The following is a 24,786-nucleotide window of genomic DNA, read 5'->3' as shown; positions in this document are numbered from 1 at the left end:
GGACATTGAATTATAATGTCAGCGGTAGTGTAGCGCAGTGGGTGAGGAACTGGGCTTGAAACCGAAAGGTCATAGGTTCGATTTGTGGGTAGGACACTGCCGTTGTACCCTTGAGCAAGGTACTTAACCTGCATTACTTCAGTATACATCCAGCTGCATAAATGGATACAATGTAAAATTCTATGTAAAAAGATGTGTTAGTCTCTTTGGATAAGAGCATCTACTAAATGTTTGTAATGTTATAAAATACTGTAATCATCAACCTGGGGTGTCAATTTCAACCTGGTTTCTGCCTCGTTATTTCTTTTGTTAACTTCAGTGGTTTTACCGATCAGGACGAGATTTACGCTTTTCAATTATTGACTTTTCAAAACAGAATGGGTGCAGTATGCAAATCAATTATTGCGTGTACCAATTTTTACTAAAAGTAATTCATGAATGCTGAAGCATCATGAAACTTGGAATATATATGCGGTAGTTGCCCGAGGCAGCATACTCATTTTGGTGGCCTTTTGCCAATAGCTGGTGCTGTAAGAGAAAATAAATAAAAATACCTGTAACTCCTCAGCTGCTTTACCAGTCAAGTTGAAACTCTGCATGCTTAGCCTTTGAGTCCATCTCCCATGGGATGGATTACAATCATAAATTAATATCTGAAAAAATACGACTGCCATCAGCCAATCAGTTGTCAGTGGGCATGTGACAGGCTTAGCAATGGCAGATCATCATGAGTTGTACTGTATAAATTTTGGGACAGAGACTGAAAAGTTTTGTACTGTGACCTTCATCCTATATGTGTCCTTACAGCTTAAAAATGAATAATTGCTGCATTCTGCTTGGACCCTGTTAATAACTTGTTGCAGTTATTATGATAATTTTTGTATTGTTATTATTATTATTATTATTATTATCATCATCATCGCTTGAATAATTTTGTTTCTTTCCGCCGGGAAGTCCCAATGAGAGAAATCTCACTTTCTGGCAGACCTGGCCAACAATAGCCTAATTAAAACTAATTCACCTCTCAGATTCAGACACTGTACACAGTGTTGTGAAATACCACCTTGGTTTACTTTTATATTTTAGCTATTTTACTTTTAATTAGCCAGATAAGTCAACTGAGAACCAATTTGGATTTACAGTGATGATCTGGAGAAAAGGGCAAATGAAGATGGGACTTGGAACTGTTTACCGTTTTCCTTTATTATTGCATATTTGTCACACCGAATGCGTTTTAGATCCTAATACAAAATGTTATAATAGGCAAATGGAAACTGAGTAAACAAACATGTTTTTTTTGTAAAATTATTATTTCATTTATTTAATTAAGTTATCCAACACCATATCGCCCACATGAAAAAGTAATTGCCCCCTTAGTTACTCTGTAAACCAATTAACCAAATTTAATAATTTGATAATTAGATTCAGCCGATTCAGGTACACTCATATTGAACCATACCGTCAGAGTAAGTAGTCAGCAGAGTTTCTAAAATCACATTATGCCATGATCAGAGGAAGTTCCAGAAGAGATGAGAAAAGGTTGTTAAAATATATCAGTCTGGAAAGGGTTACAAAGCCATTTCTAAGGCACTGAGACTCCACCAAACCACAGTGAGAGCCATTATTTCTAAATGGAACACTGGTGAATCTTCCCAGGAGTGGCTGGCCTGCCAAAATTTCAGTGTGCAGTGAAAACTCATCCAGGAAGTCACAAAAGATCCCAGAAGAACATCCAAAGAACTGCAGGCTGCTCTATGCCCTCAGATAAGGTCAGTGTGTATGTGACTCCACAATTAGAAAGAGACATGGCAAAAATGGGATTCATGGGAGTGTATCAAAACGGAAACCACTGATAACTAAGAGAATGGATGATCCCCAAGCCTTTTGGGATAATGTTCTATGGACGAATGTGCCAAATGTGGCACTTTTTGGAAGACACGGGTCTGTCCTATTATGTCTGGCGTAAAGCAAATACAGAATTTCACAGTAAGAACATCATACCAATAGTCAGACATGATGGTGGTAATGTGATGGTGTGTGGACACTGACTTCCTATTATTAAAGAAACCATGAATTCTGCTCTGTACCAGAACGTTCTTAAGGGGAATGTCCGGGCATCTGTCTTTGAGCTGTTACTGAAGGCAGTGTAATTTGGTTATGCAGCGAGACAAGGATTCAAAACATAAAAGCAAGTCCACATCTGAATGGCTGAAAAGAAACTAAATTGAAGTTTTGTAGTGGTCTAGTCAAAGTCCTGACTTGAATACAATAGAGATGCTGTGGTAAGACCTGAAATGAGCAGTTCTTAAACAAATTCCTACAAATGTGTCTGAATTAAAGCAGTTCTGTAAAGAAGAGTGGGCTAAATGTTTATCCTCAGTGATGTGAAAGACTGATATCAAATTACAGGAAGCATTTGGTTGCAGTTATTGCTGCTGAAGGTCGTACAACCAGTTATTAAATTTTAGGGGGGAAATTGTTTTTCATAAGGGCATATATGGTGGCTTTTTTATTGAATTAATGAAATAATATTTTTTTAAATGTGTTTTGTGCTTACTCAGGTTCCCTTTGTCTAATACTACATTTTGTCTGAAGATCTGAAACCATTCAGTGTGACAAATATTCAATAATAGAAGAAATCTGTAAGGGGGAAATACAGCACCGTATATAGTGTTTTCTTCCCTGTCATTTTTGTCCAGTAGTTACAATTAAAAAATGAAGGGTCCAACAAGAAAGTGAATGCACAATGTAGGAATGTAGCAATGCTGGCATTGTTCTGTACATAGAACACTCTTGATGAGTGTTTTCTTAATTAAAAAAAAATATATATTTTCTTTCAGTAGCAATGAATTAACATAACCAAACCAAAATGCCTCTGTAGAATTTGGCGGATTGGTCTTGGCTGTGCTGGCTGGTGGAGAGAGCACATGCACCTGGGTTTGCTTTAAACTAATCAGCCCAGGTGTAACTAATCAACAAGGTGTGTTGCTTGCCACAGTTTGAATATTGAGGTTATCCGATTGATGTCTGTGGTTATTAGGTCCTTCTTCTCTCAAGGCTTTATGCTGCTTGTTTTTACAAAGTAGAGATGTGATAAAGCAACCATAGTGATATTTGGCTTCTGAGAGAAATGGTACTATACTTCGCTACATGAAGGCATACAATGCTCACGACCATATTTTCAGCCTCATTCTGAAAAAAAAAATGGGACTCTTTGAGACTTTTCCGTTATAATTGGAAATTGAATTCAGCCTATTGAAATCTCCTTTTCCATCACTTTTGGCCAAATAGTAATGATCTTTCCTGTTCATTTCCTGTCTTCAGATATTGCTCTCATTAAAACAGTGCTGTGTCATCGGTGAATGAAGCTATTTCTTTCTTCTCTCTGGAAGGTCACCAGTTTCTGCCCGAGACACTGGCACAGGTCCAGGCAAAGTTTCTCTGATTTGAGGAGTGCTCATAGATCTGTCCTCACAAATGTAATTAGTGCAATGTGGCACGTCTTGGTGGTAATTCATTTTAGAGCGGCAAACAGCTGTTCAATAGCCTCTTTCTCCAGAGGCGGTTCTTACATTACTGTATTCAGGCTGTGAGTTAACTCCTTCTCAAAGACAATTAGTAAAGCCTCATCTTCAAGGGGCTTGGTGGCTTACACTACAGTGGTATCGAGCTTAAGTATTATTTTTTCAGTGTTGAAAAATGCTCCTGTACTCCAGAGTTTAGCTAATTCACTGTACTTATTATAACACTGCCTGAGATCTTACTATGGCCTACAACCTGTCATCCAGAGGAGCATATTTAAATACACAGGCTCAAGCTAGCAGTACCAATCTCCTCGCACCTGCTTCACTTCCCAGTGTCATGCTGGGAGCATCACGATCAAACACTTGACCTCAACTGAGGTGGAAAGGAGGAATGCCTCCAACTGAAACCAAAGGGGGAACATATGTCAGAGGATCATCTACAGGCATTCAAGCAATTTTATGCTTTTCACATCCATTTCATTTCACTTTGTCCTCCAACTGCAATGCTGGTGCCATCATGCAATGGTCGTTTGGTAGTTTGTGCATATAATTTTGGGTATTGTACATAACATGATTACAAATGCATGAATGTATTTTAGAGAGGGACATTTTACAAATTAGTACAGGTGGCATGTGGAAAATATCTTACTCCTTCACTTGTAATGAGAATACCATTATCCTTTAGAAATAAGCAAGGTTAGCACTGTGCTGTAATGGTTAAGGGTCTTGGCTTTGGCTGTATCATAGCTTTGTTAGTTACATCAGTAAATATTCAGCTGTATGAATGGGACATACATAAAATAAAAAACTCTACAGTTTGCCATTTGTATTTTTTAATTATATTCAGGAGTCTTCAGCCTTCCATACGTTTGTCCCATTATAGAATAAGTGAAATTGTCATGTGTTAATTTGTAAACACATTTTTTAAAATATCTTTCCTGTTGTGCTGCCATAGAAGTACACTAAAGCATTTTGTAATATTAAAAATATAAAGGATGGTGTTGGGATTTTTAAAATATTGAGGGAGGGTATTTTAACCCAAATGAATCTACACTACAACGTTGATCCATGGAGACATAGCAACTATGACAGACAGTGTTGAACTTGGTTGGAATCCAAATCTGATAGGTACTTAGTCAACCCTGATCTGAAATCAAATAACCCATAGTCAAAAAACTCCTCTTGACATAAAAAACATGGGAACATTTGTGTTACTGTAAACAAAGGCACTTCCTGGAACTCTGGTCCAAGTAATTACAAAGGCTGTTCTTCTATTCACTGGGAAGCTCAACCCAATGTCTTGGAAAATGAATTCTGAAGACTTTATATAAATATAAATACATGATTTAGGATATAAATAACACTTTGACATTGTAATATTATGCAGAATATATAAATACATGAGTCAAAGCATTTTGGAAGCATCTTGCATTTTTCTCCACATTCTCTTTCTCTCATATATACAGACAGGTGACAAATTAAAGGAAAAACCTGAATAAATGAGTGGAGAAACACAAAGAAAGCTGATGCTTCCATACAGGTGTACTGCATGATACAATTAAGCAATTAACATCCTAACATGCTCTGTGGTATGCATAGGCCAGTTGACCTTGGTTTTGGATCAAGGTGGCAAGAGGAAAAGATCATTTTTGGGGCACGGATGGTAGGAGCTTCAGACACAAGGACTGCTCACCTGGATAATGGTTCAAACGGAAATGACTATAGTGACATCTGCATTTAGATCTATGAGACAGACATCAGTAAATAGGGTCAAAAATTGTCACCTAAAGTGCACATTCGATGACCGTGATGCTCATGCATTTGTGCGATATGTAAGAAAAAACAGAAGAGATGTGATCAGACTGCAAGAAATAGACCATCAACAAGTAGATATAGAAGGATATTATAGTTGGTAAAAACCCATTATTACAAAGATGAGTGCACATTTTAGAGTTCAGTGGTGCAAAAACCATAGACACTGGTCTACAGAGATATGGAAAAAGGTTATATGGTCAGATGAGTCATCCTTCACCATATTCTCAACAAGTGGGCAAGTGCATGTGTGAACGGTACAGGCCTGAATGCTTGACCCCTACAATCAGGGGGTCCGGTGGCTCTTACGTTATGCTGTGGGGGGCATTTTCTTGGCATAGCTTGGATCCACTTGTCCCCTTAGAGGGAAGGGTCACTGCAAATCAATACAAAGTTATTTTGAGTGATCACCTTTATCTTATGATGAAACATTTCTATCCTGATGGGAGTAGTCTCTTCTAGGATGACAATGCCCCCACCCACAGGGCATAAGCTGTCACTGATTGGATTGATGTGTATGACAATTATGTGAATCATATGCTATAGCCTTCGCTGTCACCAGATCTCAACCCAATTGAATACCTTTGGGAGATTTTGGACAAACATGTTAGACAGCACTTTCCACCACCATCATCAAAACACTAAATGAGGGAATATCTTGTGGAGAAATGCTGTTCCATAACTCCAGTAGAGTTACTGAGACTTGTAGAATCTATGCCAAGGCACACTGACGCTGTTCTGATGGCTCGAGGTGGCCCAAACATCTTACTAGGACACATTATGTTGGTTATTCCTGTAGTTTGTCATCAGTCTATTTACTATACGTTTTTGAACAAAGGAGACTGTGTTAATGCAGTTCAGCTGGTTTTGGACACGTAATTCTAAATTCATCTACAATGAAGCAGTACCTTTATCGTTTTATCCACAAGCACCTAATTAATAAACTGAATAGGAAAGGCCTGTCAAAGGATCATTTGTACCGTAAGACATTTCATATACATCAGCATAGAACAACATTTCAGTTAAAAATAGCAATGCCTCATTTTTCCAAACAATTTCTGTTTTTATTGTTCTACAACAAGCAGTCAGGGCATAGGGTTTCCGTATGTGCAACACATGAAAATAGAAAACATGAGTTTCTGGGAACATTACACTGCCTTGTTTATAATAAATATAGTAAAATCTTCATGCCCAGATACCACCATTATCATTCTTTAGACAGACACAAAGGTTGCAGGCTGTAGAATGAAACACAAATATTACAATGACCCGTAGAGCATTTGAAAATTGTTTACACAACCAAATGGTGAGGAAAACAATTAAATTCTCAATATTACAAATATTACTTGTGCCTCATTTACAGGTAATTTTTAGATGTACATTATAAAAACAAGCAATACAGTTGCAGTTCCGCATTTATAAAACAGCATTAGAATAGTATCAAATCAGAGTTAAAATATAGTTGTGTAGCTTGGCAGTCAATTTTCTCAGAATCATTACTGTGACATTATAGGCCATTCAGTTCAGAGAAAAGCACTGAGTTCCATTACCCTTATTATTAGACTAATCTTCCTGCCTCCCCTTCACAAATAGGCAAATAGAAAGAATGGCCACCCAGCACCCAACAGCGCATGCAAGAGCCTAGTTATGGGTCTGTTTCCATTCAATTAGTTTGTATATTTTTAACTGTCAATTATCAAATTCAACAGAATCCAAGCAAAATGCAAAAACGCATAACTACCAATTGTATAACAAAAGGATGGGTGCTCAGGAAAAAGCCATTAAGTCACAGAGCGAATGAAAGGATAAGGGATTGTGCTTCGGCTCAATCAGACATGAAAGCACCAAATGTGTCTTATGGCCGGATGTGGATGCAAAGTCTTCAATGCAGATTGGCTTGTTTTTGTGTTGTATGTCTGAAAGCAATGCTTTTCACATCTGGAAAAATAAAATGGGAGCATTTTAGCATTAATGAGCTGTGGTAAGAAAGTTAAATGATATACTGTAAATGGTCACTGATATTAGCAGTCATAACAAATGAACAAGTTCTCAAATACTTCCACTTCACCATTGGTTGTATTCATTTCTGTATATGGTGATAAAATATATACTGGGAAAGAAATTCCTCTTCATGTCAGCAAGACTTTGAATAGTGTGACCACATTTGTTTGAAGTCATAGAAAGTGTGTCTTGAGGTGATCACGTGGCCCACACGTGATGGTCAGAGGTAACTAGTGCAACATCTAAACTTAATTTAATCTCTAGTCTACCAGTGATTTTATTTTTCAACTGCTAATATGTATAGAAACAAGAAAACCAAAAGCTCACCCACCTCTATATGTCTGGTAAGAAGGTGAAGCTTATCCGTGCATACAAACATTTTATAAATGAGGCCCCAGGCCTTCACAGGCACACAGAAGTAGCTTTGTACAAGTAGTGAACTTTGATACATCCTGCATGTCCATCACAATGGAGAAAGGAGGCTGACAGTTTTCACTGCCAGCTAAATAGCACAGCTGTGAAATTGACCAGGTGTGAGCTGACTTTCTCAGTGCCACAGAACCAGCATCCAAATTTGCGAATGCTAAACAGAGGTTAGCCATTTGTTTAATCTCACGCCAGATTGAACCTAGATGAATTTTATGTTTTCTGGAGTGATGAAAGTCTCTCGGCTCCTGAAGCCTCCACTCTTTTTCTTCTATTGAGCACTTTCTTTCTTCTGGTCTTCTTGGCTGGTGGTTAAAGTTGGGGAAGTGTGCATAATTTTATTCTGCTAACGTTAGTTTGCCACTGAAACTTGGTTCACAGTTAGCAGTTGGATTAGGCAAAGTGTCTTTTACCTTTGCCACACACAAATACAGCAGCGACTAATTAACCCAATCGTCCAAGTTATAATAGTGTTATAATAGTCATTACATCACTTCGCTTTGTGATCTTAAATGTCTATTTCTAGGGACAGAGATCAGTTCATATTATTGACAAATGTGTGTATCATGATCCATAAATAAGAGACATCTCAAATGTGTTTTACTCTACACAAACAAAATCTCTCATCTTGTGTCTTATAAATTGTCATTTAAATGAATGTGCACTGATTTCTACAAATGCATACATATTTTGAGTATTTGGTTTCCCTTTTGCACAAATACTTCAGACTGTCTATAAAAACCCAATGTATGTTTGCAATTGTTGCATGCATTTTCATAGAAGACATTCTTAATTTTCTTAAAATTGGCTTCTGAAGTGTTGAATCTGCATTTGTGTATCAAGTGAAACCTGTGCATTTAGTGAAGTAAGTTTGAGAGTGTCCGTTTTATTTTTCCCTCTCAAGAAATCTCACTCACCTCACAGACAAGTGCTCCTCGCCTGGAATATAACCTGATCTACCATGCCTCTAGTGAACGGGCAAGCTTGATTTCCATATAGTTAATATATTATTTTTTTTGTATGATGACCTCCAGCAAGACCCAATCATTTACCGGCAGGTGTGCAGGATAAAGACTGCACAATACAGTTTACGTCCTTAAACCGTGATTTTAGGAAGATCTTGAAGACATCATTGACGAGCCCGAAACAACTTGGTATACTCACTAGTAGGCACGTGTGCCGTTTCACATGCGGCCCTAGTGTTGAAAGCCGCCATGGTCGATTGTCACAAACTGTCAAATTGGCCAACAGGAGGTTCTAGAGCTGTCTGTGATTTTCCCAGATGTCACCCAAAAGTAGTGGGTCATAGAGCCTCTCTGAACATGGACTGAACTAAAACAAGCTGTTCCAGATCTTACTCTGTGCAGTTATCCAGCAAACTCAGTAATCCCGCTTTGTGATAGAAAGAGCTGGGACCTCTATGACTGCTACGAATTAAGCATTCCCCAATATCTTTCTAAAAAGGTTATGAACTGCAGCTTTAACAACAACCAGGACAGGACTGAATAATTTGTTAAAGAGAGTTAAATATAATTTACATTTCAGTGGTTCTTACTTCAAAGTCTGTCTTGGGTTTTAATAGAATAAAATGTTATGTTAAATTTTATGATAAAATGCATTACATTATTTATTATAATTGAAATAAAAATTCTAGTATGGCAGGTTTTAATTCATTTCAGAGCTTGTAAGGGTTTGGCGGGTTAGGACCCAGGTGCAGAGTAGAAAAACAAAACACAGGAGGCTCAAAAAGTAAGTATTAAATAGAGACTTTACTTTCAAAACAAGGAACAAAAGGGAAACCAAAACAAAGCCACAACGGGCAAGTCCAAAACACTCAAAAAAATACTTGCATGGGGAAACGCAAGCAGAGGAACTCTAAGCACTGGAAAACGCAGGGATCTCAAGAAACTCGGATCAAAGGGAACACACAGAGGGCAGAACACAGGATTGGCAGAACACAAGGAACCAGCACCCGAGTCAGGCAAACCAAGAACTTAAATAGATAGGACAATAACCAGACAGGTGAATTCAATGCACAATCAACCCAGAGGGGGAAGGGATAAGGAGACACAGACAAAAACAATGATCGAATAAATGTACACAATAATACAATTAAACACAGGGGAAAGCAATGAGGGAAACAAATTAAAATACAAAACTGAGAAGTGCCGCCATCTGGCGACCCAAAAAAAGAATAACCGTAACAAATACAGAACCATAGAAAACCAGGTATAGTTACCAGAGAATAATGTTTTTTTCAGAATCTGTATATGCCTGAACTGCAGCTGCAAGCATTACCAGCTGCTGTGCATCCAGTAGTAGCGCCAATAATGAAGTGCACATTGATAGTTCTGGAGCACTTGCCCTAACCAATACTGTTTGACTATATTGGCACATTTTGATATATATTTATGACATTTATGCAAGCAAAATAAACATATGGAGATGTGTTTATTTAAGTTTGGTTTATTAGTGTTTTTGTTAAATAGCAGACAGGTGCTGATTCTCATTAGTTTGGATTAATTTAATGGTGCGGCACGATTTAGCTTAAAGTTTACGAACTTTTTATAAAAACATTATGATGAAACAAATAACTATTCAGAGGTTTTGGTTTTCATTGCTCCAGGACTTTGAAGTGTCTTCATACATTAGGAGTGTCTTTGTTCTTGTTTGGGGTATTGCTTTGATACTAATTTAATGAGATGTTACTTGACATTGACAACAAATATCTCTCGATCTTTTCACGATAAAATAATGGTCAAATGAAATACATAACTATGGTTAATCGGAAGCAATATATTACATTAGACAGGCTATTATATTTTGCGGTTCATTTGAGGGGTTTTTCAGATAATAGCGCAGGCGTGAAAGATTGTGGCATAGATGAGCTACAGACTGAGAAGTCAGTGGTGTCAGTGTGTGTGTGTGTGTGTGTGTGTTAGAGAGGGAGACATGGGGAGAGAATTAGGTTTACTTTTTTCGTGTTTGACCGTTTTATTACCAGGGCTAGACCATACAGAAGAGAATAGAGGTGAGGACAGAAAAAATAATACATACATTTGTGTAGATAAATTGCAATAGTGCTTACAGTACCTGGTGTGGAAAGCAAGGACCCTTTCTGGGGTTGTTCAGTTGGTAGAGCATGGTATTAACACTTTCAAGGTTAGCGGTTTGATTCCTACTGTGGCTACCCATGCTGAAAATGTACAGTGCTCTTGGCACCACAATGTGTTTGGGTTAAAATTGGTAACCAACTAGCATGTTATGCCTCGACCACCCAAAAGACTTACTTGATCAAGGCTTTCAATATTAATCTCGAATTTCTGGAAAGTGGTCCATTTAGCTGCTACAGTTTGAAATGTTCTCTCTCCCTCTCTCTCGCTGGGGTAAGGTCTGGGATAAGCCCAAGATGTTTTTAAATCCTGGAGAATGCCTGTGAAGTTCCATGGAGAAAAGATCTCAGTTAACCTAATCCTTTTCTGGATACTGAATCTTTCTTCCTGCGGCATAGTATCTGTCTATGCTTATATTTCTAACCAATAAGAAACTTGCCCAGGGGATCAAGGCCCTGAGTTGTGAGTTTATAAACAAACCGCTTCTGACAAACAGCCAATGAGAAGCTGCCAGCCCATAAGAGATATCTGACTAAAGTCTTAAAGACTAATCCCTACAGTAATTTTGACCCCCCACTACCAAATTGGTACACTACATTCATCCATGTAATTTAGGAACATTAAAAAAAGATAGAATTTTGGAAGGATAACCTATTTTGTCTGAAGTAGTGGGACATGATATACCTCTTGACTGCAGTATTATTGTTAAATTGTCTCTAAACTAGACTTATATGAGAAACAAAGGAATAATATGGCTTGCTGGCTTAACTGCAAGCAAAAAAATAAATATATATAGCCCAGCACAGCCTTCCTCCACATACCTGTCAAGGTTCAGCAATGGCTGCCAATGTTTCAGACATGTTATGCAAGAGTTGTCCACTGTTAGACTTAATACCAAGTATCTCTGCACTCTAGAGATGCTTCCTCAGGTTTATTTTGTCTGCTTTTCTCTTCTTTACATTTTAAGGTATACAACCGTAGCACTTTACTGCACTGTATACTATAGACTGGGACCACTGTATCCTGCTATCATTGAAATGGCACTGTTGCTAGGGTAAGTCAGTTCTGACTGGATGGATAGCCAGTATTAAATGTTGCATGCAGAGAATATTGATAATGTTATGAAATTTTGAAAGCATACATTCAGACTTCTTGATCTGCTTACATGCACAAAGAACTCAATTTACAATAGCTTTTTTACATGATTGAACACATTCAGAATGTACTGCAGTTTGAAGAGATGTTTCTGTCAAGAGATGGTTTCCACCATACTGTAAGCGGGATGACATGCCAATGAACTAGATTTTTCCTCGGTTACATTTTTTAAAAGTACTTTTACAGTTAACTGAAGTCTGAAAATTTGCCATTCTTCTAAACTGGCCACATGTTAAGTCAGGTATTATGAACAACACACACAAAAAAAACATGACACATGACTTCTAGTGACTTGTCTTTTTAACAAACAGATTTTACCACCGCTAATCTGAATGTATGCTTTGAGAATATTGCATTACTCGAAGCATTCTATTCTGAATAAAGTTTACACAACTTTGTCGTGTAAACTGTCACGGTTGAGGAGGGTGGGACGCAATTGCGGACCGAGGGGATCTAAAAGTTAACCCTGAGGGGTAACCACAAAAATCGCTGAGCGATAGAAAGGGAAGGGGCAAAAACCAAATAAGAGCCAAGTAATCGCTCCCTCCACTCACTGAAACTTCTGTCAGCGGGCTCAGAAAACTAAAAGAAATGAAACACTGCCGCAGCGTAGCTGCCCAGAAAGAAAACCCCCACTAGAAAAACAGAGTGGGGTCACTTACAAAAGAAAAAGGATATTCGCAGCCTGGCGGGTAGAAAACAAAAGGAAAACTAAAGAGACGAGGGCAAAATGTCCTCCACAGCACGAAGAGATAAACAGCTCGAGAAGAAACTAAACGGTGATCAAATCTGGCAGATAGGATCAACACGGTAACTTCTGCCGATTCTCACACCCCTACACACCAAGAGTCTGACAAACAATGAGTCTGCGCTGAACCCCAGAAATCAGGGGCTAGATATAGGCCTCCTGCACCTGACCCTCATCAGGGACAATTAGCTCAGAGCAAATGCCTGTGAGGTGCCATCACCTCACCATAGCACTCACACACCTGCCCCTCGTCAGGGTCAATTAACCCGCAGAAATCAGAGTGAGAGGTGCCACCACCTCACAGTAAACACTGTGTTAGGTTGACTGCTCAGTCCATGACTGTAAGGTTTGCATCTCTTAAGTAGAACGACTTAACTAAAACCGTAATTTGAGCATGCCACCTGCAAATTATCACACCTTCATTGACATGGTGTATAATCTTGTTTTGTCTAATTCATCTTCTAATAGACTAAAGCACAACAGGCAATGAAATTGCTTTAATGACATACTTTGGTTGGTAGTGAACTTGTCGGAGTAATCACCTGCCGCCTATTATTCCACATACGCTGTTTCTACAAGTTCTCAATCACAAATTACCAGGTCAAAGGTTTTACATGTGACAAACAGATTGCAAGCAGTTTCCCTGATGTCAAAGGTCACAAAGAGCAACATCACAGGACTTTCCAGTCCTGTAACTTTCCTATGCCCTGTTCTCAGGTCAGATAAGGGGATTAAGTGCCTGTTTTAGCTTTTAATTTGCTATGTGGGCCGTCGTTAATCTCCTATTACCCAACTGCAAATCGTATTGCTTGAAATACAGAGGAATTCACTAGTGTGAATTTACTGCAGTTTATCCTTCTGAAAAATGTGCCAAAGAACCCTGGATTTACCGTAAAAAAAAAAAGAAAAACAGAGAGATTGTGCCGAGTTTGAAGCTGCTTTGCTTGCCTTCAATATTGGGACACTGGAAGGAGGGAGGACACAAAGATCGGTTTCTGGGGCGTAGAGGAGACGTGGTGGCAGTAGAGGAAAGGAGGATACATTTTTGCGAGTATTGGCACACACCTGACATAATCTGTGAAGGGATTTTTTTAGTTAAAGTAAAGTGTTATTATCTGGCTAATGTAGCTGGCTTGCTAGTTAATATGAAATGATTTGAGCTAGTAACAAATGCATTTCTGTGTCAAGCTCCTCCTACAATGAATAACAAAGATAACCACAGTGTCTTCTCACCCTGCCCTCAATTTAAAAACTACAATTTAAAAAATCTACAATCAATAAATTTGCAGTTATCTTATAGGCTTTTTTACTTACTAGCTAGCTAATATTAGATAATGTCAGCTAACGTTAGTAATGAGGAAAAAAGTTACTTCGCCAGCCTCCTCCAAATGAATAACAAAGAACTCCTACAACCTCTCCTTCTCACCATACTACCCTCAATTTAAAAACTACAATTTGAACAATCTATAAATTTGCACAACTATATTTTATCACAAGCTTCTCTCTCTCTTTCTCTCTAGCTATCTTTCATCAAATCTGCTCACGCTCAATAGCTGAGCATGGAAACTTGCACACCTTGTAACACTCGGACATCGTGATATAAAAAATCTGGAGATAGCATCTGCTGACCGGTTCCATGGATTCCTATTGGAGCTGCTCACTGGTGCATAAAGCCAATTCATGGAGGCTGCGATGTTTGACTATGGGGCTTTCTGGCATCAGAGCATGTGCACTGGGTACCTTAACGTGAAGGATCATGGTAAACTGGGAATGACGCAAGCAATGATGTGAACCTGTGGGGGAGCGCTAGGCGAAAGCTGTCAAGTCATCTGACAAACTGTGACATTGCATCTAGTTGCTGGTTAGCTACATGATTTTATAGAAGAAAACAAGTGACTTGTGACAAGAACATATCTAATGTGGTTTCTAACGTTTCTGCAAGTTGTGGTTGGCTAGCCAGCCAAATAACTATAATGTTTGACAAGCCAATTATCCAGCTTTCTAACTGGCTAGGTACAACTAGCCAGATAGCAGAAAATAAAACAGTAACATTAATGAATAATCCAAACATCCGGTGGCACTCGACTAGCATAAGTAATAATAGCTAGTGAGCAAGCTAGCTACAACTTCTGACTAATTGAAATCATACAGTTTAGACTAACTAGAAGTATCATGCCTTATCAGCCATTCTGTGTTATCGTAGCTGCCTAGCTAGCTAGCTACAATTTTTATGGAGATAGACAAGTGACTTCCAAAATAAATATAAATGTGGAAATATGTGTTTTCTGAAGCTGTAAATGATCTTGCCGTGAGTCCTATTCATTACATTACATTACATTTATTTGGCAGACGCTTTTATCCAAAGCGACGTACAAAAAGTGCATTTCATGGTCATAGACAACTGCTAAACACAAGTTCAGTAAGGTACAATACTTATTTTGTACAGCTATTTCTAGCCAAGAACACAGTTTAGTTCACACAGTGAACACTATTCAGACCTAACCTCTCTATTCCTAACCTATGGTGAAGTCCTTCATATGTGCTTTATATTTTTGGCTATGTATATAAACAAAGTGTAGTAGTAAAGTAAGAGCTTGTCAACTAAATGCAACATTGGCTAGTTTTCATTATTTACAAGAAAAGGTATAATATGGGCAAAAAATAAAAGGTCAATCTTTTCCCACAACAAAATGTAGTTCCCATAGGTGTTTTTTTTCCATTGTAAATTTAAGTCGTTGTGTTATTTGGACTAGATTTTAATATTTTTTGGATGAATCAGGGACAGTTTGCATCACTGTTGATTCACTGGATCACATGCACTTAGTGGACGACCCAGACATACCAATAAAATGCCCCTCCAACAGTCCAGTGCCCATGGAAACTCTATGTGTGACGTCACGGTGACTTATTCCATATTTTTTCTACAGTCAATGGTATGGTCGCCTGATCTATCAGGAAACAGTAGGCACTCTGTGGCACACATAGTTTTTATATCAATATCACATAATTTTGGTATACCAAATTTCTAATCCAGGATCACAGCTTGTGTTTTCCGTGTTGGAGGGATATTGGTACAGTCCCCTGATGTTTTGGGAAACACCAGGTGCTCTGCTCTTCATAGTTTAGGGCATGTCACTTGGGTTATCTGCTGTTTGGGGGTTTTGGTATTTCTCCTGCTTAGTAGGGGATATGTATTGTGATCCCTGTTTGATAGGATAGTGCATGCACAGACATACCTAGAGCTGATCCATTCAGTGCCTGACCAAAAATTCCAAACCAAATAACTGAATATTCATTAATATATTTTATCTGAATACGTGAGTTGTCCTGACTGAACTTACATTGTGTATGCCTTTCCATTTGTTATGCCATATTTATTACAATTTATGTGAATAGCAATGTAAACCTAAAAAATTGCTTGTGGGAAGTTAATCTAGTCCCATTTCCCTCTCCTGTTCTACACCTGGTATATTATGTGATAGGCATAAAGAGAGACTGAAATCTCTAGACTTCAATTATATTTTTATTGCCACTCAAGCTCAAGCCAAAAATAGTTTTTTCTTTTAATGGGGATCATTATTATGCAAATTCAGAATGCGCATTTAAACCTGTATTTTTCACACGCCCTCTAGTGTGTACTTAACAGTTTCCTTGTAGAAGTGGTGTTACGAACTCTTTGAACTGTTTGTCTCTGACAGGTTGCTTTTGTTCAGCAGCTCGTGGTTTTTTGGCAAAGGATACATTCTTAATGGCACAGAACCACGATCGCTGCCTCCTCGTGTAGCACTCCAGTTAATTACTATAAACAGTCCTAATTTATTAGTTTCACCAAGCTACTGGAGTTAAGATAATGTTCAGTCAGTTGCTCAAAGCTTCTATTAAAATACCAACATGACATATTCAATTTATTTAGCAATATTTGGGCTTTATACTATCAATGAAGTATTATTTCTAATTTTTTGGCACAGATAAACAGCAGTTTGTAGTTGTACTAGTGTAAGTATGTCTTCAAAAGCCTGCTGTCACGTAATGTATGTATTAGTTCTCTTCCACCCTCAAGTTAAGTTAACCTTAAGTTAAATATAGGAAACAAAGATGGGTCACAATGACAAAAATACTTATTGTATCAAAGTGAAATACTGACCCTGTCTTTTTTGGCTATCATGGACATACATAATATATTTAGAAAACTGTTGTATTTACTATTTGATTTTGAGAAATTAAACCATGTTAAATGGCAATCAATACAATATTATTACAGTCCTGTGTGTCTGTCCTCTATACTTGATTTAGACAGTTAATAGAAGTCTTGTTGCAGATGCATTATGACAATTATTTTTTGAAGTTATTCAGTAGGTGTAAATTATAACAAGTTGGGATTTTCATGGTTTCTGCTCTTGTGCCCAGCAGTTCTATCATAGTCTGTAGGTACGATCCTTATCAGTTTTTTGCTTTTGTTTTTGTCTCTCATCCACTGTAACACTGTTCCTGGAAGGACAATTGGTCAGAGGATTATGGGATTAGCAGTTCAATAAAGACATTCTAAAACAGCATAATTCCAGCCGTCTGAACTCACTCAGACAGACTGTTACATTAACTCATCCTTTTTCTCGACAGAAGTCATTAGTAGGGCCTCCAGTTTGTCTCTATCATGCGACCTGCAATGATTTAAATTGTTATCCTCCAGGGGTCCCTGTAGCCATTTGAACAACAGTCATGTGACTAATTATACAGTTGAGTGGCTAATTGTAATGTTTACTCTATAAAAAGTGTTAACCTATGAGTGAAAGTAAGTGAACATGGATGGAATGTTAAAAAATACACAAAAAGCATGTCTAAACATACAAGTGCAACAGTATTCACCTGATACTCTGTCCACAGATTTCATTTATTTTTCACAACTTCTGGTCACCCAAAGATTAAACAATAGGCGGACAATTAAAAAGAAAAACATTCATTAAGTCCTGGGATAAGTACAAAATGGGAACTGAATGTCAGCTGGGGGAAAACACAGCTTTAAGCTGCAGCTGAATGTCAGTCCAGGTTCCACAGATGCATTCATAAGTGCAACATTTCTTTTAGAATCAAATTGTATGCATTTTTAAAGAAGCATGCAAGAAACAGCCTGGCAGTATGGACTCTAGACTACTTTGTATAAAATCAAAATTAAAGAACTCATCTATACAACTGACAATATATTTGTGGTCACGAACTAATCAACAAAGGGAACATACAATTTTGCTTGACAGATTAAATTTTTTATTCAAGGAAAATCCATCACTAAACTGTATTTAACAGAAATCTTGCTTGTAAGCAATTTTGCTTGTCAGTCATCATCTGTGCTTAATTATCAGCTATTGGCCTCTTGTTGTTGGAGGACTGAGGTACATGTACATGAGGTACATGGGGCAACATAGCTCAGGAAGTGTCCCTGAGCAAGACACCTAACCCCTAATTTCGCCCAACAAGCTGATTGGTACCTTGCATGGCAGCCTTTCACCGTTGGTGTGTGTGAATGGGTGAATGAGAGGCTTCAATTGTAAAGTTCTTTGGATAAAAGCGCTATATAAATGCAGTCCGTTTACCATTTATGTGAGAAACAAACAGAAAAACAGGTGGCAATACTCATAAAGAATAGAGTCAGAGGTTATGTAGGGAACAGAGCTTGTGAGTGGCGCGGAGTGCAACCGAAGTGAGAAGAGCGGTCTTCATTTTAGTGGAGCACGGAGTGGGCTTTCAAAGGATGGAGCATTGGTCTTTTCCCTCGCCCCAATTTTATTCCAATATTGCTCACTCGCAAGCTTTACACATGAGCAGACAGAGCTTGGCCCAGTAGGCCTATGCTGCTTCCTCATTTTCCCTACTCGTACTCCATAGCAAGTAATCAACTGAATTCTCAGCTGTTTGTTAATTATTTTCTAAGGAAGCTGACAAATAGGTGCACTGTAGAATTATATTCAAAAGAGTGGAATGAAGAGAGAGAATGCGGTGATATGGTCCTGTTCCCACATGTAGTTCATAATTCCTCCTATATTGAATGAATTAAATTATAGGCAGCCTAAAGTCTTACTGAAATTTGCATGCCTCAACATCAATTCAATCTTGTTTCATTGTAATTGTAGCCTATTAGTTTCATGATTAGCTATGTCAAGGTTACCTATCATTTGACATACATTGTTAGAAATTGTGTACACTATAAAAACAAAAGCAATAAATGCACTTTTCCATCACAAGTTTTTCAAGCGCCAATTTTCTGTAAAATTTAAAAATAACCAATTTAATAACAGATGCAATAGACTGGCCTTTTCTGTAAAAGCACAATGTCCATATATACTGCATGTTGTCTAGGCTACTTGTGTTTCCTTTTTGTTTGATTCACATAAATTTAACAAACAAGCATTGCATTAATAAAAAGCTATTTGTGTTTAATAGCCTATAAGGAAACCATATTCCTCAAAAGAACTAATTTAACTTTCAACTCATGTGTAGCTTAATAGCAAGCTGTGATTTGCATTTATTAAAGAAGTGTCATTATTGTATTAATTGTTTTTTTGTTTTTTTTTTGCACTGCTTTAGAATCAATATAGAAAAATATTTTTGAGATTAGAGATGCCTAGGACAGACGCCCTGCTCACATTCTCGGGTAGGGAAAGAGGATGTTTTGAAGTTATTTTAAGAATTCATATTTTGTTTCAAGGACTTCTTTGTGTTAAAATACATGTCTTTATAAAATTCTTGTCTTTATTATGAGGAATAAAGACAATCAACACATTTTTTCATACATTAGCAGGGAAAATATAATCCAAAAAACCTTCTAGCATTAATACATTTCAAAGTAAGAATAACATGACTTTAGGTAGACTTGCTTTAAAGTTTATGACCATTAGATGAACCAGTCTTGGTAGCAGGGAACGTGAAACAAGTTCCAAAATACACAACATAATAAATTTGGGACTGGGCCAAATCAGACTTCACCAAGTCTAATTTCCAGGGATTGACCTGGGACCTGTTGACTGGAAACGATCTTGGTTTTGTTCCCAAGGGACTTGACTTCATCACAAAATCAAAAATGCCCCATCTTTTGTCAGTGAAAGTAATTAAGCATCCTGTCACTTCACAGTGTAACCAGCACTCTTGTGTCCAGTTGCAATTTATTTTCATTGGATGAATATAATGTGGGATGAATATATTATTATGGTTATAATCAACATTAAAATATGACTGAATGGTATTTTGGAGCAGGTTTTGTTTGTTTGCATAACAGAATACGGATTGTTTCTCCTGCATAAACAAAACATAACTTTATCAGTACACATGCTGAGAACGCCGGTCCTCCACACCGTAGAAGTAGGCGTGTGAAATAAATGAGGCCTATGAAATTGTGGGATGTGTTTGACATGTAGATGGGGGTGAGGACTTTGAGTAAAACTTCAATCAATGGACCTTAATCAATGGATTAGTAAACTAGATAGCTCATGTAATTTGTTCCCATAATCATCCAGACCTGCTGCTGCCAGAGGTGGCAAGAGGAGAGCAAGGAGAGTGAAGTAGAGAGGAAGAGGGACTGGGAGGCGGAGGCAGGGAACTAATTTCAGTACACTTCTTCAAGGAGCATATAGTATACACTATATAGTATTTTACACCTCTAAAAAGCTACATTATCATTTGGTTACCAAGTGTCCTTTTGGGGTCTTCAAATGGCCTTTTTGGAACCCCACCTTGACATTGCAGAAAATTTATTTTTGATATTTTGTCATAAAATTTGAACCAAGATTTGTCCTGCATTGTCGCTGTGGCGTGACTGTGTTTCTCAGCCCACCAGACACAGCCACACGCATTTGTATCCACTCTTCACAGATAATGTTCTATTGATTTGCAGTCACCCTTCGCTCTAAGGGGACAAGTGGACCCAAACCATACCAAGAAAATGGGTTAATTGTATCATGCAGTACACCTGTATGGAAGCCTCTGCATTCCTTATGTTTCTTCACTCTTTTATTCTGGTTTTTCCTTTAATTTGTCACCTGTCTGTACATTCACCTTGAAGGTGTATTTGTACCAATGCATGCGCTGGAAAATAGTGAGAAGTTGGATATAAACTATTGCCAATTGTTTTCATTTATGAGGTAGGCTACAGTAGGCTATATGTATGGCTTCATTTTGTTGTTTTGACTCTATACTTCAGCGCATTCGATTTGAAATGATACAATACAAGGTTTAAGTGTAGACTGTCACCTTTAATTTCATCCATATCAGGAGATCTATGTGGGAATTGCAGCACTTTTTATATGGCAGCCATACATACCCAAGCAATAACATACATCTACCATGTTTCACAGAAGAGGGGGTTGCTTTGGTTCATGAGCAGTTCCTTTTTTCCTCCACACTTTCCTCTTTCCATCACTTTGGTATAGGTTGATACTCTTCTCATCTGTCCATTATGCCCTGCTTTACTGCCATTGCCACTTATTTTGTCCTCATGTTGAGAGATGACAGTCGCTTATGTTTTACTATGAAGCCCAGAATCTCCTCTTATTGTAACTTGACGTCTCTCTCTTTGTTTTCAATAATTCAGCATACAAACTCATTTCAGCAATGAGTGTTAAGAAATGTAGTATTTTCGTTATTTTTGAGAGTCAGAAATATTTCCCAGAGGTTCCAGATTTTTTTATTGTTTGTTACATAAAGTGTTTGCTGATGAACTGTAATAAGTGTTTGTAATTCATGAAACTGATTAAATGATACAAGAGCACAGAGCACACAGCAATACGAAAGCTTGCATCATTATCACTGCCCATTTCTTCCTTTTGTCAGATGTTTAACTATTAGACAGACTTGTGGATAGATGTTATTTAAAGCAGTTCTCCTCATCCATATTGTTATAATGTCACCAGGTAATATGTAAACAACTCTCTTCAGCTTCAAGTCTTCAGTAACCCCTTTGTATTTGTATCTTTTGCCACACACAAACAGTTTATAGTTTGCATCAAGCCTTGGCTTCCCGGCTTCACCATTTCTGAGGTGCAGTTTCTGTTTAATTTCCCGAGATATTTGCACATAATGGTGGTAGTGGCTGTGACAGGGAAAATACAAGAAAAGAAAGGATATAGAGGTCACTGCTAGAAAGACATTATGAGCTCATGGCATGGAAGAGGAGAAATCAATTACCCCCTCAGACATTCTTAAGTGGTTCCCGCATTGTGCATTAGAGAGGTGTCTTGATCATTGAGAATAACAAATGAAAATGCAATACTGAACATAGCCCAGCATATGTGTCTATAAAAGAAAAACTATAAAATGTAAGCCTCTGTTTCCTCAGACAGCTTCTGTTTTTTAAGCTGTTGCAAAATGTAGGTCAGAAATTTGTTAGGAATAACTCATAGAAAGATTTCTGTGAGGGGATTAATATTAATATTGAATTCTGTTTAAAAAGTGTGGGAGTGTATTGTAATCTGATTTTCCTCTCTGTGTGTCCTGCCAGTGTTTGTCAGCTGCCAGCTAAAGAAATGTATGTTAGACCAAATTAAGAATGATGGTTTGACATTCATCAGCGGTGTGCATGAAACCGGCTTGCCTGCAAACGTGGCAATCCTGAGATCTATGAGTACGGACGCTTGTAATTCCGCTATGGCTTCATAATAATAGTTTCCTTTTCCCTCCCAGATGTGTACCCTCTGGACGACATGCATCTCCAGGGCAGCGGCGGACCTGACCTGTGACACTTTGCTCTTGGTCTCAGGAAACATCTCCAGTAAGTTTGTCACTCTCCCTCCCTGAGCAGCATGTGCTGGTGGTTTCCTGAACGTTGCATGGCGAGACTTCAAAGCACTACTTTACATCTGCAGTGTACTAATGCTGTTGTTGTAGGGGGGCCATCAATCATTTTGAAATGGAACAAAAGAGATCACTGTAGCAATAATAATATCTCTCAATGGTGGGCCTTTGTTGACTATCATTTTCTTTTCAATAGAGCTTTTCACAAAGAGGGGGTGGGGGTAGGTACATGTGACATCACTGCTCCTAACACATCCTTTCCCTCACCAAGATCAATCAAGTCTGTGCTTCCTGTTATGTTAAGTCTGAATTCAGCTGATAGATTTTGTTTAATACAAATTTGCTTGTATTTCAAACTTTTATAAAGCCTGCTGCTGTTGATTACTTAATCCTAAAATGGTATTGGTGCAAATATTAGTTACTAAGAGATATCTGCCCATCAATAGGGTTTTTCTGAAAACCAATGGGTAATGCTGAAAAAGCACTTGTCAGATCTTTCTTACTTACCTGAGGTCTGTAAGTGCATACTGGTTTTAATGGTCATAAAAGCGGTAATCTAATTGTTGCAACCCTCTGCCAAGCTGACACTGGTATTCAGGAGGAAGACAGTGATGGGAATTGTTCACAATGAAATCACATCACCATTTTTAATAAATGGTGATGTGATTAAAAAATTGCTAATGCACCATAAATAGAAGGCATTGTACGCTGCAGTATTCTGTTCTCAAATATATAAGCCGTTAAGCCACACATGACATAGGCTACAAGTCAGTTTTGCTTATTCATGTTTTTACACAACAGGACCCCAAGCTGTATTTTATAATACTTCTTATTTCTTAGTGACATTGTTGTAAATGATGAATCCTCTCACCCTACCCTTATTAAAGGCCAGGGTTGCCAGAAAAGGGGATGTCCAAACCACCTTGGGGCCAATGCTTCCCCCCTTTGCTTTTTAAGGTGTACAAGGCTCTCAATCTGGTACTGATAATTCACTGCTATAAAATGTTATCTTCCTGAACGACATGTGTGGTCTGGCAGCCTCCAAACCCCCCAGGTGCCTGGTTTTGATGTTCATAAGCGTGGTGAACCAGTTGTTGCAAATCTCTGTCAGATGGATGGATTCAGAAGAACTACATCAAAGATATGCTCCAACACCAAATCTGTCAAGGTCCAGATTTTCTAAAGTGTTCACACCGCATGCACAATACATGTTTAATCACCATAATTACTTAATCACTGCAAATTACCTACAGCAAATATTCTGACAGATTTCACCAGTGGATGTTCCCGGAACGCTCACAGCAATGTCAATTTCTGCCTAGTCTGGACGAACGCATGTACTTTCCGGGGCAAATGGGAGGAGTCGCCTGCCGCTGGGAGCCAGGTTAATCGGCGGGTTAATCGAACTATCTGTTTCAGTGTGCCGGTTCTCCCTCACTCCCCCTCAACACTCCCTTTGTTCCGTGTGTGCTGCAATGTAAGTCCCGACTGAAACACACCAGCGAAACGGTCAAAGCTATCGAGCTAACCCAAATTATCTGCTAAAAAAAGAATTATGGACAAATTTGAAGAAGATTTTAATTCTTTAATTCTTAGTTATATCACAGACTTGCCAAATACATGGCGTGACTTCGTTGAAGGACCTTCAGCGCATGTGTTTGGATATGCTGTTATCGAACAGAGATGTACTCGCTTGCTTGCCAACAGTATTTGGCAAAAGTTTAATTTTTCAAGCGTGGCCTACAGTATGCAGTCTGCTATCAAATAAATACCTAGAAAAATGGCCAGAAGAAGCAATGGTTTTGATTGCTTGCCCGTTACAATCAATAATGTAGGAGCAAGTGGAATTGTTGAACTAAGGAATTAAATAAAACAATTTATCACCGATAAATAAATTGTGTTTGTTTCTTTTATTATCGAACCTCGAACCGCAGACTCTGCATATCTCGGTGATAAACTTCGATGGTGTGGTCGGTGCTCTGACGTTAACGTTAGCCATTTTTCCCAAATTGTGGCGAACTGATGCGGGTCTGTGGAAAGGTTTGCCTCCGGTAATGTTTTTTCGGTGCACGTTTCAGACCTTGCCTGGCCAGAATTGTCACCACATTTGGAGCGCCGCCCCTCTGCAGTCTGATTGGTTGGGAAAATACAACTATCCCAGGAAGGTTGCCTCCTTCGTTTATACCTAGAACGTCAAGGCATCGGCCAGGCTCTGTTGAACTGAGTGAAAAAA

The 24,786-nt window shown here is 38.3% G+C and overlaps 1 protein-coding gene across 2 annotated transcripts in view; it reads left to right on the top strand.

Moving 5' to 3' along the window:
• Positions 1 to 24,786, top strand: part of LOC135247848 (corticotropin-releasing factor receptor 1) — a 113,191-nt gene that overhangs the window by 15,892 nt on the left and 72,513 nt on the right. For both annotated transcript variants that reach the window (XM_064321760.1, XM_064321759.1), the window contains one exon: positions 22,443 to 22,530. In XM_064321760.1, coding sequence (XP_064177830.1) covers positions 22,443 to 22,530 — 88 coding nt within the window. The remainder of the gene's footprint in view (positions 1 to 22,442; positions 22,531 to 24,786) is intronic.

Source organism: Anguilla rostrata, chromosome 2 (genome assembly GCF_018555375.3).
Source record: "Anguilla rostrata isolate EN2019 chromosome 2, ASM1855537v3, whole genome shotgun sequence".
Classification (NCBI taxonomy): domain Eukaryota; kingdom Metazoa; phylum Chordata; class Actinopteri; order Anguilliformes; family Anguillidae; genus Anguilla; species Anguilla rostrata.
Note: the sequence above shows the minus strand (reverse complement) of the source record. Positions and strands in the feature narration are given on the sequence as shown.